Source organism: Tasmannia lanceolata, unplaced genomic scaffold, assembly GCF_043159265.1.
Source record: "Tasmannia lanceolata isolate RefF3 unplaced genomic scaffold, GAP_Taslan_0.1 ptg000003l, whole genome shotgun sequence".
In the NCBI taxonomy this organism is placed as follows: domain Eukaryota; kingdom Viridiplantae; phylum Streptophyta; class Magnoliopsida; order Canellales; family Winteraceae; genus Tasmannia; species Tasmannia lanceolata.
Window position 1 is genome coordinate 25,527,884 of NW_027518680.1, and position 16,078 is coordinate 25,543,961.

A 16,078-nucleotide genomic window follows, 5' to 3' on the forward strand; every position below is an offset into this window, starting at 1 on the left:
TTTTTTAAATAAATTTTATTTTTCCATTTATTTAACAGTATAAATCCAAAAATAACAAAAAAATATATAAAATATCCCGAAATACACCCTTCCCGAGACAAATATTTTTGACTATGCTATACACAAGGTGATAGGATCAGTGAGCATTATTCCTCGTCTGAATCCATGTCGATCGGACAAGATCCATCGTCTACATCGGCAAGTGGGTCAAACAAAGGTGAACTTGGATCTGTGCATCCTAGAACAAGGTTTAGATTGCAGCGATCCCCCTGCAACAGTATCCAGACAGAAAAGAAAAAAGAAAAAAAAATCTTCATTTATGGAATTAACAGAGCACAAAGATGGGCATGCCCTCTAGTACTTTTCTGTTTTGAATTTTCTACTTATAAAAAATAAAGGTATAGTGGCTTACCCCTTCAATAGTCAAGTTACCAATCATCGTGCAGCGTGTGATGATCATGTTTGAATCAGGAAAGATGGCTCTCTCACAGGCTCCATCGTTGCTCAATTCTTCAGCCAGACGCTGCATAAAAGACACATGGCCTTTTTAAGTTTTTCAATTCGCCTGTGTTCATTCCAACAAGGTGGCTGCACAGCCTTCTACTATGTTTTCAGGGGTACTAATGACCAATTGAGCCTTAACTTCTAACATATTCAATCAATTTAAATCCCCAGCATGGTGCTTGTATTGCATTTGAAAGCATGTACAAGTTGCTCATGGATCTTCACGTGATCCTGATAGTTTTATCTGGTTTCACTAGTTAAAGTAAAGAATCGACACCGTCATTATCTTCTACAAGTAAAAAAAAAAAGAATGAGAAGAGAAGAGAAGAGAGGAGAAAAGAATTGTGTGAGTTGAATCCCCAACACACACAAAAACAACGTGGGACCCATGTGTTTCTTGTTGGCGGACAAGATAAGCAATCTGGTCCGACGGACCAGAAACACTTTTTTATGCAAACACACACACACATATATAAATCTTAACCCATAATTACTGTTTGTGCCATTAGGGCAATCTAAGATGGGCCCTCTCAAACTAAAATAATACTAACACTACTAACATATACTAATTTTTGCTTAGAAGTGTGCCTCACCTAACTTCAGCTCTAGTAACAACCTTGAATGTTAGATCATGTCCAAGAGAGACATTCAAGGTTGTTACTAGAGCAATCCAATTTCAGAGAGAGAGAGAGAGAGAGAGAGAGAGAGAGATCTTCCTACAGATAGATTCTAGCAGATTGCTCAAGTAAAAGGCTTTAAAGTTAAACACAAAAGAAAGTTAAACCCAAAACTCTCATAATAGTATGCTAGACTCAGAAGTTTCAAGTGGAAAAGGAAATAGAGAAATCTCCCGTTCATTTCATCCACAAAGGTTTCAAGACATTATTGAAATAACAAGGAAACATAGCTTTGTATGCTAAAACATGAATTCATAGGAAGAACATCTGGAGTTAAGAGTTTACCTCATTAAAGAAGCTGATTGGTTTATTGCGCCACATCTTTGGAACTTGAAACTGCAATTTATATGGACCATCCCAATCAACTCCATTTGTGAATGAGAAAATCAAGTTCACAGCTGCCAAAAGATGGATGAAATGAATTCAGAAGAAAGCAACAGCTGCCTCCAGCTCATTTTCAAAGAATACCAATAAGCATTCAAAAAAAAAGAGAGAGAAAGAAAACAGAACCAACCATGCCTAGGAACACATATCTTGATAGTGTACATGGGGGGGTCAGCTTTCCCTCGATTCTTTCTTGTCATCGCCCTTGGCTCGCCACCACACATGATGGGCTGATTAAACCCCCCTGCAAAAAAAGACCCATCATGTCAAATGGTGATGCTTTTACTAGAACAAAATGAGGATTTTACAACATACATAATGCATTAAATATAATACCATTGAATGCAATACCAAACTCGTCATCTGGGACAAGTTTATTTGAAGGATTGTAGAAGAGCGTCAGCTTCTCTCCCTGCCAAAGGTTGAAGTATTCTCAATGAAGTGAAACCAATAAAACTAGGAGAATCTTAGAATCAGCTGCATTTCCAACCTACAGAAGCAGGAGGAAGACCATTCATTGTTTTCCAATAGACGGGAGCCTTTCCAATGTCAAATTCAGCCCATGTAGGAAGAGCATACCTGAAATACCGAGCATCAACTTCATTAAAGAAATATCCTAGAATATAGAAAATGACTATCTAATAAGTTTTCCAGAAATAATAAGAATTTTTTCTACCGACAAAATGTCTCAAAATTAGCTGAAGTGAGATGTGTTTACTTAATGGGAAATAGGAGTGAATAATTGACCACACTCCTTCCACTGGCCATAACGGTTGATGCTAGCTACACCTTTTTTCAAACAAGAAATTAAACAAGGGAAAAAGTTTACTTAAGAAACAAATACTTTTAACATAACAAATACCTTATAACTTACCCATACGACTACAAATCTTGTACACATTATATATCCCATCATATTAAAATCAATACAGAATACATGAAAATAACAATTTTATATTGCAGAATGCAATATGTGGGGGGAAATGGAGAAGATTTTTTAGGGCAAGGAAATTCCAAACTGCTCCAATTGGAGAGGATTTTCTTTTTCTTTTCTCATTTTGCTTATTAACCTTGGTGATCACTTCTGATTTCCTAAAGAGCTTTTTAGAAAATAGCTGCAACTAGACAGTTGACATAGAAGTGAACCACAGTTGGGGTTAGAAATTAGTGACTCTCTCCCACAATTCGCCTTCTAAGATAGTTTCATCTGCAAGTCCCATGTTAATCGATTTTGATTCATCGAAACCTAAAGAGGTTTTTTGCTTCTCTTCAACTCAAGCCATTTTGAAGAGTCTCACTACTCCTTTTTCTCTAGGGCCTTTCATCAAACATCTTGTTTGCTCCATGGTTTTAAATTTCACCGACATGACCAAACGTTTCCATTTCCATCCCCACCAAAGTGAAATCTACATTATTTCCTTCCACGTCATTATTTCCTCGAAATTCGACTGAAATTTGACCGAAATTTGACAGAAATTCTCAAAATTTGACCGCAATGGTCGGAAGGACAAATCAGTTCAAAAAATGGTCAGAATGACAAAAAATAGAAAGATCTTATGATTTGCATTTCATTTCAATTCATTAATGTAGAGAATGATATATGTTAGGACACATCTTTGAATTGCGTAGTAAAGTAACCATAACTTATGCATGGGATGTCAGATTGGTATGGGACCGGTAATACCTCGAAACTCTATGTGGTATTGATACAAAGTTGAGGTACTTAGAGGGGAGGCTGGTCATTATTGTTTTTTTTTTTTTTTTAAATGGTTGGGAGACCGGTCATTGCACTTTCTTATTAGTCATTACATTGTACTTCTTATTAACTTTATTGTTCCATACATGTATGACAACACATGTCACTAGGTGTTCGTTGTGATCAAGCCAATATGAAAGGCTTTATTGCTTATGTGATGGTTTCTAAGTCTGTATTTATGCTTATTCTAGCATTTACCAAAGTTTAATCTTAAAATTCATCTATACCTAAAGAGGCTTCCTTGCCCACTGCTACTGACCCACTTGCCTATTCCTGTTGTCATTGAGTCCGGTGTACCTCCTACCTTACCAGGTCCTGTCGTCACTGCCCCATCCAAACTGGTGAAGGATTATACTCGTCGCCCTCGTGAGTTGGTGTCCCATGATTAAATTGCTCTGTCCTCTCCACCCCCTCACTCCAATCCACTTCCTCAGTCTAGTGGCTCCGCCACAGCTCTAGGTCCTCCGTCTACTTCTCATGAGTCCCCTATTGCTTCTCGGACTCGTTCACGGCTTACTGCTCATCATATCTCTCATTTTGTTTCTTATGATCGTATTTCTACATATTATATAAGTTTTTTATCATCCTTATCCTATCACGCTATACCTAAGTCTGTTGCAGAGGCCTTATCTCATCCAGGTTGGCGCTTTGCTATGGAGACTGAGATGAAGGCTCTTGCCTCTAACCGTCCATGGGAGCTAGTTCCGCTGCCTCGGGGTGCCCAAGCATTTGGTTGTCATTGGGTGTTTACTGTTAAATACCCCCCTGATAGTACTGTTGATCAGTTGAAAGCCCGCTTGGTAGCTAAGGGCTACACTCAGACCTATGGTGTGGATTATATGGAGACCTTTTCCCCAGTGGCAAAGATACTGTCGATTCGTGTGCTCATTTCTCTGGCGCTTAACCGTTGGTGGCCCCTTTATCAGTTGGATGTTAAAAACACCCTCCTTCATGGTGACCTCTCTAAAGAGGTGTATCTGGAGAAACCTCCTGAATTTGTTGCTTAGGGGGAGATTGGTACTGTTTCCCGTCTTCGGAAGGCGTTATATGGGCTGAAGCAGTTTCCACGTGCTTGGTTTGGCAGATTAAGTGATGGTGTTAGACGATATGGTTTGAGACAGTGTGCAGTTGACAACTCTTTATTCAGTGCTTGTTCTAGTGATGGCTACATCTTGTCGTGTATGTTGATGATATTGTGATCACTGGGAATGATGTGATAGGACTTAAGATGTTCCTTCAGACAGAGTTTTGTACTAAAGACATAGGACATCTTCGGTATTTTCTCGATATTGAGGTGGCATATTCAAGAGGAGGTCTTTCCTTGTCTCAGAGGAAATATGTTCTAAACAATTAGAGCAGACGGGATCCTTAGGAGCCAAACCGGCAGAGATCCCAATGTAAAGCTTCTTCTAGATCAGGGGGAGCTGTTGGATCACCCTACCAGGGACAGAAGATTGGTTGGTAAGTTGAAATACTTGACTGCGACTCATCCTGATATATCTTATGCAGTAGGAGTGGTCAGCCGGTTTATGAGTTCTCCTCATACATCACATTAGGCAGTTGTCCTTCAGATAATCATATACCTGAAGACAAGGTTTTAAATTTCGGATTCGGATTGAATTTCGTTCACCACGGAAATGGAAACTGTTAGAAGAGATTGAGAGGAGAAGAAGTGAGTTAGGGCATCTCCCCCTCACTTATGTATTTCTATAATAAGAGATGTACAAAAGACCAATATGCCCATAGGCATATACACACACCAACACTCCCCCTCAAGCTGGAATGTATATGTCAAACATTCCTAGCTTGTTACAATTATCACTTAATTTGGCTTTGTTCAACGATTTGGTAAACATATCCGCTAATTGGTCAACCGATCTGTAAATACGGTGCATATTTCACCCTTTTGAATCCAATGGCAGATGAAGTGGCAATCAACTTCGATATGTTTAGTTCCCTCATGAAAAACTGGATTTGTGGCAATGTGAATCGCAGTCTTGTTGTCACAATATAATTGAGAAGGAGATAATGGGGAGAAGCCAAATTCTGACAAGAGAAAGCGTAACCAAATGAGCTCTCCACCTGTGTGTGCCATAGCTCTATATTCTGCCTCTGCACTAGATTTGGAGAAAACATCGTGTTCCTTACTTCGCCATGACACAAGTTTACCTCCTACAAATGTGCAGTAAACTGTGGTAGATCTCTTATCAGCTGGAGACCCTGCCCAATCTGCATCTGTGTAACCTTTAATTTTATGATGTCCATGTTTCTTGAAGAACAACCCTCTACCTGGAGCACTCTTCAAGTAACGAAGAATTTGAAGAACTGCTGCCCAATGTGAAGTATGAGGCAAACTCATATATTGACTAACAGCACCAACATCGAAGGAGATATCTCGGCGCGTGACAGTAAGGTAGATAAGTTTACCAACCATCCTCCTGTATCTGCCTGGGTCATCTAACAGATCATTTTCTTCAGGTAGTAACCTCACATTTGGATCCATGGGAACAGACGCCAGTTTCACTCCAAGAAAACCTGCCTCCTCAGGTAAGTCTAAGACATATTTCCACTATGAGAGATAAATTCCCTTTATCGAATATGCAACTTCAATACCCAAGAAGTATCTAAGACGACCCAAATCTTTGGTAGAGAACTCATTTTGCAAGAATGTCTTCAATTTCTGGATCCCAACTGTATCGCTGCCAGTGATGATGATGTCATTGACATAAACTATCAAGAGAACACACCCAACTTTAGATTGACAGCTGAAGACAGAGTGATCAACTGCACACTGCTTCAAGCCAAAGCGCATAATGACATCATTGAACCGTCCAAACCACGCTCTAGGAGACTGCTTGAGACCATAAATGGATTTCTTCAATCTACACACAGAGGCTAACATCTCCCCCTGAGCAACATACTCAGGAAGTTTGTTGGGTAAATCTCAGGGGAAAAACTCAATTCGAGGTTGAGTGGCCTCCAAAAGAAGATGGATAGAGGAAGAAGATGAGTAAAAGAAGAAATTAGTGGGAATTAATTCTCCCCATCTCAACGATGGTTTTTCTCTTTATAATATTGATCCCTTTTTCATCAGACTCTCTAACAAACTAACAGGTGTCCTGTTTTTATTGGTTCCTTTCTAACAAACTTAGGCCTTTCCTTGCAGGTAATGAAGAGCAGCTGGGCTTTCAGCCCATGTGCGCATAATCAGCTAGGTGACGCGGGCGAGACCTATGCCTGGCTGGGACTCTTGCTGATGAGGTCTCACTAAGTGGTTGGTCAACCAGGTGCTCTTGTGTAACATTCCTTCCCCCATCGGGAGGAACCTTGTCCTCAAGGTTGAGTGTAGGAAACAGGCGCCGAATTTCTGCAGTATCCTCCCACGTAGTATCTGAAGGTGGCATTCCAGACCACTGAATGAGCATTTGGGGACAGAGAGACTGGCCACGTTGAATTGTTCTAGCTGCCAGTACTTGAGACGGTTGCACCAATGGATGGGACTCGGTGGTTAGAGGTGGTAGAGGGATGACTTGAGTAGAAGGGTCACCTATACATGGTTTGAGGAGGGAAACATGAAAGGTGGGATGGATCTTTGAGCCTTCAGGGAGGCTGAGGCGATAGGCGACATTACCAATTCGTTCCAAGATTTGAAATCGACCATAGTAACGGCGAGAGAACTTGTTGGATGTGCGGCTGGCGATGGTGGATTGTCGATAAGGTTGTAATTTGAGGAAGACCCAATCACCGACCGTGTATTCGCGTTCAGTTCGATGTTTGTCTGCTTGATGCTTCATTCGAAATTGGGCACGTAGAAGGTTGGCTTTCAGTAGTTGGAGTAGTTGATCACGTTGTAGCAGAGCACAGTCAACCTGGTCGACCTTAGCAGATCCACGGATGTAATCAGGGATGGACGGAGGTTTGCGACCGTATAGAGCTTCAAATGGGGTCATACCAGTAGCCGAATGATAGCTTGTGTTGTACCAGTATTCTGCCCAATGGATAAATTTAAACCAATGGCGCGGTTGATCCATGACAAAGCAGCGTAAGTACTGTTCGAGACAGCGATTGACTAGTTCGGTCTGGCCATCCGTTTGTGGATGGTAAGCGGTACTCATTTTGAGTGATGTCCCCTGTTGGCGGAAGAGCGCTTGCCAAAATTTGCTGAGAAATAAAGGATCGCGATCCCTGATGATGCTTCGGGGCATGCCGTGGAGTTTGTAGATGTTGTTAGTGAAGAGGTCTGCAACTAACGGTGCTGTGTAGTGTGGTGGTAATGGTAAGAAATGAGCGTATTTGGAGAGCCTATCAATGACTACCAATATGGCTGTTTTTCCATGCGAATTCGGCAGAGTGGTGATAAAATCCAAGGCGATATCCTCCCAAACTTTGTCTGGAATGGGTAAGGGTTGAAGAAGGCCAGCGGGGGAGCAAGTGGCATACTTAGTTTGTTGGCAAATTTGGCATTCGGCGACTAGTTTTCGGATGTGTGTGCGCATGCCAGTCCAAAAGAAGCTTTGTTGGATGCGAGCCAAAGTTCGTGTAAAACCAGAGTGGCCTCCAATGGGGCTCGTGTGAAATTCGTTGAAGATGTCCATGCGTAGCGAGGAATGGGAAGGTATGACCAAGCGATCTTTGTAGAAGAGGAGGTTGTCATGAACTCTGTGATATGGGTACTGACCTGGTTGTTGATGGATTTGTTGGATCAGCTTTTGGGATTCCGCGTCAGATTGCAAGGCAAATTGGAGTTGGTCTGTTAAGGCGAATTGTGGGCCTGAAATTGCGGAGAATTGGGGACATCGGGAGAGAGCATCGGCTACTATGTTTTCCTTGCCTGGTTTGTAGATTATACGGTATTGAAAACCAAGAAGTTTTTGCAACCAATATTGTTGTTCAGGTGTTTGGATGGATTGGTCCATCAAATGTTGCAGGCTGCGGTGGTCTGTCCGTATAAGGAACTTTCGACCAAGAAGGTAATGGCGCCATTTTCGAACTGCCTCCGTTATTGCGAACATCTCGCGAATGTAGGTGGATGATGATTGTAAACGGGGTGAAAGTTTCCGGCTATAGAAGGCGATTGCATGACCATGCTGTGACAAGACGGCTCCGATGCCCACGCCGGAAGCGTCTGTATCGATAGTGAAGGGAAGGTTGAAGTTTGGGAGCATAAGTACCGGAGTGGTGGTCATAGCCTGTTGAAGGGATTCAAAGGCTGATTGTGTTGTCGCTGACCAAGTGAAAGCATCCTTCTTTAGAAGGTCCGTAAGTGGAGCGGCGATGGAGGCATATCCTCGAACAAATCGGCGGTAGTAACATGTGAGGCCTAGAAAGCCACGGAGGGCAGTGAGCGATGATGGGCGTGGCCATTCGAGTATTGCTTGAATTTTGGAGGAATCAACTTGAACGCCCTCAGCTGAAATAACATGTCCCAAATATTCGATTGATTTTTGCCCGAACTGACATTTGGATTGTTTGAGGAAGAATGCCGAGCTCTGTAGGAGTTGTAGCACTTGGGTGAGATGTTGGAGATGAAGCTCCCAAGTCGGGCTGTAGACGAGAATGTCGTCGAAGAATACAAGGACAAATTTTCGGAGAAAGTTCTTGAAGGTGGAATTCATGGCTGCCTGAAATGTTGAAGGAGCGTTGGAAAGCCCAAAAGGCATCACGAGGAACTCGTAATGGCCTTCGTGTGTGCGGAAGGCGGTGGTGGGTATAGATGCGCTAGTGACACGAATTTGATGAAAGACGGAGCGGAGGTCCAATTTGGAGAAGAAATGGGAGCCGTGCAATTCATCGAACATCTCGTTGACGGTTGGAATAGGGAATCGATCCTTAACGGTAATGGCGTTAAGGGCGCGGTAGTCTACGCAGAAACGCCAAGTGCCGTCTTTTTTCTTTACTAGGAAGACCGGAGATGAGAAAGGGCTTGTGCACGGGCGGATTACACCGTCATGGAGCATTTGAGACACTAGCTTCTCAATCTCTTGTTTTTGGAAGTGTGGGTATCGATACGGGCGGACATTCACAGGTGCCGAGCCAGGGAGCAAGTGTATGTTGTGGTCAAAGGCTCGGGGAGGTGGTAAGTCGTGGGGTGTGGCGAAGATTGAGGGGAAATTGGAAAGGATTTTGGCAATATCTGGGTGAAGGGAAATATTGGCAGTCGGGTTGGGTTGGACAAGTTCGAGTTGGTAGTAGGTGGATATGGAAGATGTGGAGAGGCATCGATGTAATTGGGAGGATTGCAACATGTGGAGAACTGGGATTGGTTCTCCGGTAAGTGTGACTGGTTTGGAGTCTTTGAGAAAGGAAATTGTTAAGTTGGAATAGTCAAAAGTGACCGGACCCAACTCAAGTAGCCATTGAACACCAAGAACTATGTCTGCACCATGTAGTGGAAGTACGAATAGGTCTAAGAGAAATTCATGGTCTGTAATTACGAGTGGGATTTGGGAGCAACGGCCAATACAAAGAAGAGTGTTGCCATTACCAACTGTGACGGAAAATGAGGATTCTGGTTGGATGGGTAGGCGAAGATGGCGGGCCATTCTTTCTTGGATGAAATTATGAGTGCTTCCGCTGTCCACGAGGATTTGGATAGGGGCGCTGTGGAGTGTGCCAGCAATGCGGAGGGTACGAGGAGATGGATGGCCGGCGAGAGCATTGTAGGAGATTTCTGGAGGGGGTGGTGTATCCACAGGGTCTGGTGATGAATTGCTAATGGGAGTTGGGGAAGAAACTTGCGCTTCAGGTGTTTGTGGAAATTCCCCATCCGTTTCATCGGCCAATAGTAATAGAAATTTTCCGTTTAGTTTGCAGCGATGGCCGCGATGAAATTTCTCGTCGCAGTTAAAACAGAGCCCCTTATCTTTCCGGGCCTGCATTTCATCGGGAGAAAGACGGCGGACGGGTAAGCGAGGGCTGGATGGAGGAGAAGGAGGAATGGTGGTGATGATTGGAGGTGGTGGTAAAAGGGGCGGCGAAGGGTTTGCAAGTTGAAAATGATAAGGAAAACGGCGGGCATCTGTGTATTTGTCGGCCTGGAGTTTGGCGAGACCGATGGCTTGCGACAAGGAAGAAGGACATCGCGATTGTACTTCTCGGCGAAGATCCGGTCGTAATCTGGAGACGAAGCAACTCAGCATGAAAGAAGGAGGCAACCCCACTGTTTGATTTGCCAAAGCCTCGAAGTCCATCTGGTAAGCTTCAACCGTTGTTGTCTGTGTTAGCTTTGATAGGGCTCCTAGTGGATCGATGTATTTTGAAGGGCCAAATCTCACGATGAGTGCGTCGGTGAATGCAGACCAGGAGGTGAGCTGGTTGTTGTTGGTCATCCACTGAAACCAAGCAAGGGCGGGGCCGTCCATGTAGAAGGAGCTAATGGTGAGCCGCTGTTCATTTGGGGTGTTGTGGTAAGAGAAGAACTGATTGGCCTTGAAGCTCCACCCGAGGGGATCGACGCCGGCGAAGCGAGGGAAATCGAGCTTGATGGAGCGGTGATATGGTGGATCTGGGTTTGGGAGCGATGGCAGAGATGGCGGTGGTGACTGAAATTGGCGCTGATCGAGTTGTCCCTTGATGGTTGTAACCGCGGTGACAAGGTCGGCGAGAGTAGAATTTACAGTGGAGAGTTGGGTGGTGAGGGAATGGATTTGGGAATGGTGGGAGCTTGTGGATTCATAGAGTTAGGCAATGGTGTCTTCGATCTTTTTGAATCTGGTACCTTCTGCCATTGGGGTGGAAGAAGGAAATGAAAGCACCAATTGTTGGGTAAATCTCAGGGGAAAAACTCAATTCGAGGTTGAGTGGCCTCCAAAAGAAGATGGATAGAGGAAGAAGATGAGTAAAAGAAGAAATTAGTGGGAATTAATTCTCCCCATCTCAACGATGGTTTTTCTCTTTATAATATTGATCCCTTTTTCATCAGACTCTCTAACAAACTAACAGGTGTCCTGTTTTTATTGGTTCCTTTCTAACAAACTTAAGCCTTTCCTTGCAGGTAATGAAGAGCAGCTGGGCTTTCAGCCCATGTGCGCATAATCAGCTAGGTGACGCGGGCGAGACCTATGCCTGGCTGGGACTCTTGCTGATGAGGTCTCACTAAGTGGTTGGTCAACCAGGTGCTCTTGTGTAACAAAGTTGCTCCATGTAAACTTCCTCTGTGAGCTCACCATGGAGAAATGCATTTTTGACATCCAACTGATGTAGAGGTCAGCCCTGATTAACAGCAAGAGAGATGAGAACATGCAGTGATGGAATCTTCGCTACAAGAGAAAAAGTCTCACAATCGTCCACCCCAAACGTCTGAGTGTACCCTTTGGCAACCAAGCGTGCCTTAAGGCGCTCAACATATCCATCAGGCAAATATTTGACCGTATATACCCAACGACATCCAACAGGGCGTGCACCAGGAGGTAGAGGAACGAGATCCCATGTTTGATTGGCCTGAAGGGCAGCCATCTCGAGGTCCATAGCAGAGCGCCACCCCGGGTGATCAAGTGCTGCAGCCAAGGACTCTGGCAAAGAAACAGAAGAGAGAAAAGACACAAAACTGGGGAAAGGAGACGTGAGAGCATCATATGAAAGAACAGAAGAAATATGATGAGTTGTACTGTGAGAATGAGTGCGGGATGCAATAGGAGAGTCGATAGGTACCTCAGACGTGGAAGGAAGGAGCTCCTGATGGGCTGGCGATGGCGCTGCCGGAGATGGATGAGTGGCCTTGTTATGACGCCGCTGATAGGTCTTCTGAACAACTGGAGCTGGGGGCCGAGGAGGTACCTGTAATGGAATAGTGGTCTCGGGAACAGGAGACACAGTAGGTGAAGGTGATAAAGACGAGGAAGAGGGACATTCCACCGGATCAGGAAGACAGGAGCCGGTAAAGGTAGATCTGAAGAATGGGAGAGAGGCATCGTAGCTTGAGGGCTCTAAAAGAAGGACTTAGTCTCAAAGAAGGTGACATCTGCCGAGACAATGGAACGACGTAACCAAGGGCTATAACAACGATAACCTTTCTGGGTTCGTGAGTAACCCAGGAAAAGGCATCGTTCAGATCTAGGATATAATTTATTTAAGCCAGGCCCAAGCTTATGGACAAAGCAGACACACCCGAATACCCGAGGAGGGAGAGGAAATGGCTCATGATGAGGACGTAAGATGGAGAAAGGGGAAGACCCGCCTAAAACAGAAGAAGGAAGTCTATTGGCCAGATAGTTAGTAGTCAAAACTGCATCACCCCAATACGACTTGGGAACTCGCATCTGGAATAGGAGAGTGCTAGCTCCATCCAATAATGATCGCATTTTCCGTTCGGCAATACTGTTTTGTTGAGATGTGTGAGCACAAGAAGATTGGTGCAGGATACCGCGAGTGGAAAGGAATTCCTCAAAACCATTTGATTTCGAGAAGTATTCCCTGGCATTATCAGTGCGAAGACATTTAAGAGTGCAATTAAATTGATTAGTAACTTCTGAATGAAAAGCACGAAAAACAGAGAACACTTCTGAACGATCTTTCAATAAATAAAGCCAACACATACATGAATAATCACCAACAAAAACGACAAAATAACGATGTCCAAACACAGGGTATCCGCGAGGGACCCCACACATCGGAATGCACTAAATCAAAAGGGTACGAGGCCCGACTAACAGGCCTAGACGGGAATGACACCCTATGATGTTTCCCAAGTTCACAGGCCTCGCACAAAAAATGTTCAACAGAAGAAGGAACAATAGATGTCCGTTGTAAGCGATCTAGGCTGGGATGTCCAAGACGGCAGTGCCACTGATATGCGTCGCTGGAGCTGTGTAAAATCGTACGAGGAGGGCTACAATCCAGACGGTACAACCCATCAATCTCACGGCCCAAGTCAATCGTCCTCCCAGTTAAGAGATCCTGAAATAAGCAATAAGAAGGATAGAATGAGATAGAGCAGTTGATATTTTTAGTAATCTGACTAACTAAGAGCAAATTAAAAGGGGACTTTGGCACACAGAGAACAGAGGATAATGTGAGACCAAGACAATGAGAAGTATCACCAACACCAGAGATAGGAGTGGATCTCCCATCAACAAGTGTGATGGACTGATTAACCAGGGGACGAAATGAACTCATGGAAGAAAAAGCACCTGTCATGTGGTTGGAGGCTCCAGAATCAATGATCCAGGAGTTGGAGCTAGTAAGAAAGGATGCAGGGAAGCTACCTGGCTGAGCAAAAGTCGCAGTCTGTGGGTGGCTGGTAGACCTGAGATGCTGTAACTCATCAAAGTCGGCACGAGACATAAGGACCCCATCACCCTGTGGGCCAGTGCTGGGTGGAACGGAAGCAGAGGAGGTCTCGGAAGCATCCGGTGCAGCAAGATATGCGGTACGGCCAAAACGAGTCTCTGAGGAAGGACGCAGCTCAGGGTGTAGTACATAGCAAGTCTCCATATAATGGCCGTCACGACGACAGTGCGAGCAATATGGGCGTGGGCAGCCACCACGGCTTGCAGGAATATCACGGCCACCACCACGACCATCGCGACCAAAGTCACGACCACGGCCACGGCCAAAGGTGCCTCCACCACGTGTAGCACGATCACCTACACCATAGGCAGCAGTAGACTAATATCGGCGGAAGGAGCTGAAACAGAGTCACTCATAGTACACTGTTGGGCACGTATGTAAACCTCCTGAAGAGAGGGCATCGTGCCAGACCCAAAAATCTGCTGACGAAGGTGCATGTACTCAGAGCCCAAAGTCTCAAGGAACTGAACGACACGTATCTGATCATGCTGCTGAGCGGCCTCAGTCAAATCAGTGGTACGAGGCATAAGAACATCTAACTACTGGCAATGTGAAACAAACTGACTGTAGTAAGTCGAGAGAGGATTGTCACCGTGACGAAAATTCATCCACTTAGAATAGGTGGAGCAGATCTGAGATAGGTTGCCATTCCCGGAGAAAGTAGTAGCAGTATGATCCCAAACCTGGCGAGAAGAGGGAAGGTGAATCATGGTCCCGGCAATCTCAAGAGACATACTCTGCCAGAGAAGGGTATGAATAAGGGCATCATCCTGTTCCCACTTCTCATAAGTGGGATCGGTAGAAGGAGGGGGGTCACGACGAAGAATAGAGATCTTCCCCCTGGCAATCAGATAGGTTTCCACAGCCACTTTCCAATTCATGTAATTGGATCCATCAAGCCGCACTGTGGTCATTGGAGGAAAAGAGCCATCTATCGAAGAAGACTATGGAATGTAGGATGAAGATGATGATGGGCGAGTCGAAGAAATAGTAGTCCCAGAGAACTGTATGTGAGTGGGATCGTCAATGACTGGGCTATCCATAAGTAAATAGGTGAAGGTAGGAAATCGACAGACGAAAAAGTAATATGCCGGGAGGAAATAAAAAAAGAGAAGTCAATAAATGAGATGGCGGCTCCTGAGGGAGACTGATGAGAAATAGGGCATGAGAGAAACCCTTGATGTCATGAAGAAGAAACGTGATAGAGAGAAAAGAGATAGGGGCCGCAGAGAATAAGAAGAAAGAGAATAGCTTAGGAGTTTAAGCCATGGGAGAAGAGAGGGGAATGAAAGATGACAAATTTAGGTAAAGAAAAAAGGGGGGCTAGGGAATTCACAGTTGGTGGGGTGGGGTAGAGGGGAATGGTGTGAGAGTGGGGTTGGGTAGAGGGGAATTTCACTTGGGGGGGGGGGGGGGGGGGGCATGAGATTTCTAGGGTATAGAAATGGTTTTTTTTTTTTTGTACCGTAGCGGGTTGCTGTAGCAATTTACTGTAGCAGGGAATGGAGGGGTTAGGGGAAAGGGAAGAGGGGCAGTGGGAGGAGGGGAAAGGGAAGGGAAAGGAAGAGGTGGGGGGGGGGGAAGCGAGGGGAGGGAGAGAGTGAGAGGCGAGAGGGGTGTTAGGGTTAGGGTTAGGGATGGAGAAGGATGGAGGTTGAGGTTGATGGAGAAGAGAGGATCAGAAACCCTAAGGCTTTGATACCATGTTAGAAGAGATTGAGAGGAGAAGTGAGTTAGGGCATCTCCCCCTCACTTATGTATTTATATAATAAGAGATGTACAAAAGACCAATATGCCCATAGGCATATACCCACACTAACAGAAACATTTTGGTTTCAGTTGGAAATTTCGGTGGAAATCCTGTAAAATCGAGGAAACATATGAAAACATATGCAAATGATAGAATTTAAAGATTAAACTTCAGGAAATGCTAAAACACACACAAATACACACTTAGAAACCATCATATTAGCAAGACAACCATCCATAATGGTTTATAAACATCATATACCTAATGGCATGCACTGTCAAAACAGAAACATTTCGGTCGTTTCGTGTTGGTTTCGGTGGAAATTTGAAACCATTCAAGGTGCTCCTAAAAAAGGTTTATTTTATGGAAGAATAATCATACGAGACTGGAGGGGTTCACAGATGCTGATTGGGTAGGATCTCCAGCAGATAGGAGATCGACTACTGGTTATTGCACCTTTGTTGGAGGAAATCTTATGTCCTGGAGGAGTCAAAAGTAAGAGGTAGTATCTTGTTCTAGTGCAGAGACAGAGTATCGAGCCATGACCCATACATACGGGGAGTTGACCTGGTTGAGACTTGAGGTCTCTAATGTTGCAAATCGGTTTTCCTCCTTTGTCACAACTCACAAGCATCAATCTATTGTGATAACAGGGCAGCAATTCACAGTACTTCTAATCCAGTGTTCCACGAGAGGACAAAGCATATTGAAGTAGATTGC

General features: G+C 44.5%; 1 protein-coding gene across 1 annotated transcript in view; it reads right to left on the reverse strand.

Moving 5' to 3' along the window:
- Nucleotides 1-16,078, reverse strand: part of PIFI (post-illumination chlorophyll fluorescence increase) — a 42,918-nt gene continuing 26,840 nt past the window's right edge. The window contains exons 3-8 of the mRNA XM_077363963.1: nt 2,060-2,144; nt 1,902-1,977; nt 1,696-1,809; nt 1,467-1,579; nt 413-523; nt 1-269 (exon numbers count right to left, since the gene is read on the reverse strand). Of these exons, the coding sequence (XP_077220078.1) occupies nt 147-269; nt 413-523; nt 1,467-1,579; nt 1,696-1,809; nt 1,902-1,977; nt 2,060-2,144 (622 nt within the window). The 3' untranslated portion in view covers nt 1-146. The remainder of the gene's footprint in view (nt 270-412; nt 524-1,466; nt 1,580-1,695; nt 1,810-1,901; nt 1,978-2,059; nt 2,145-16,078) is intronic.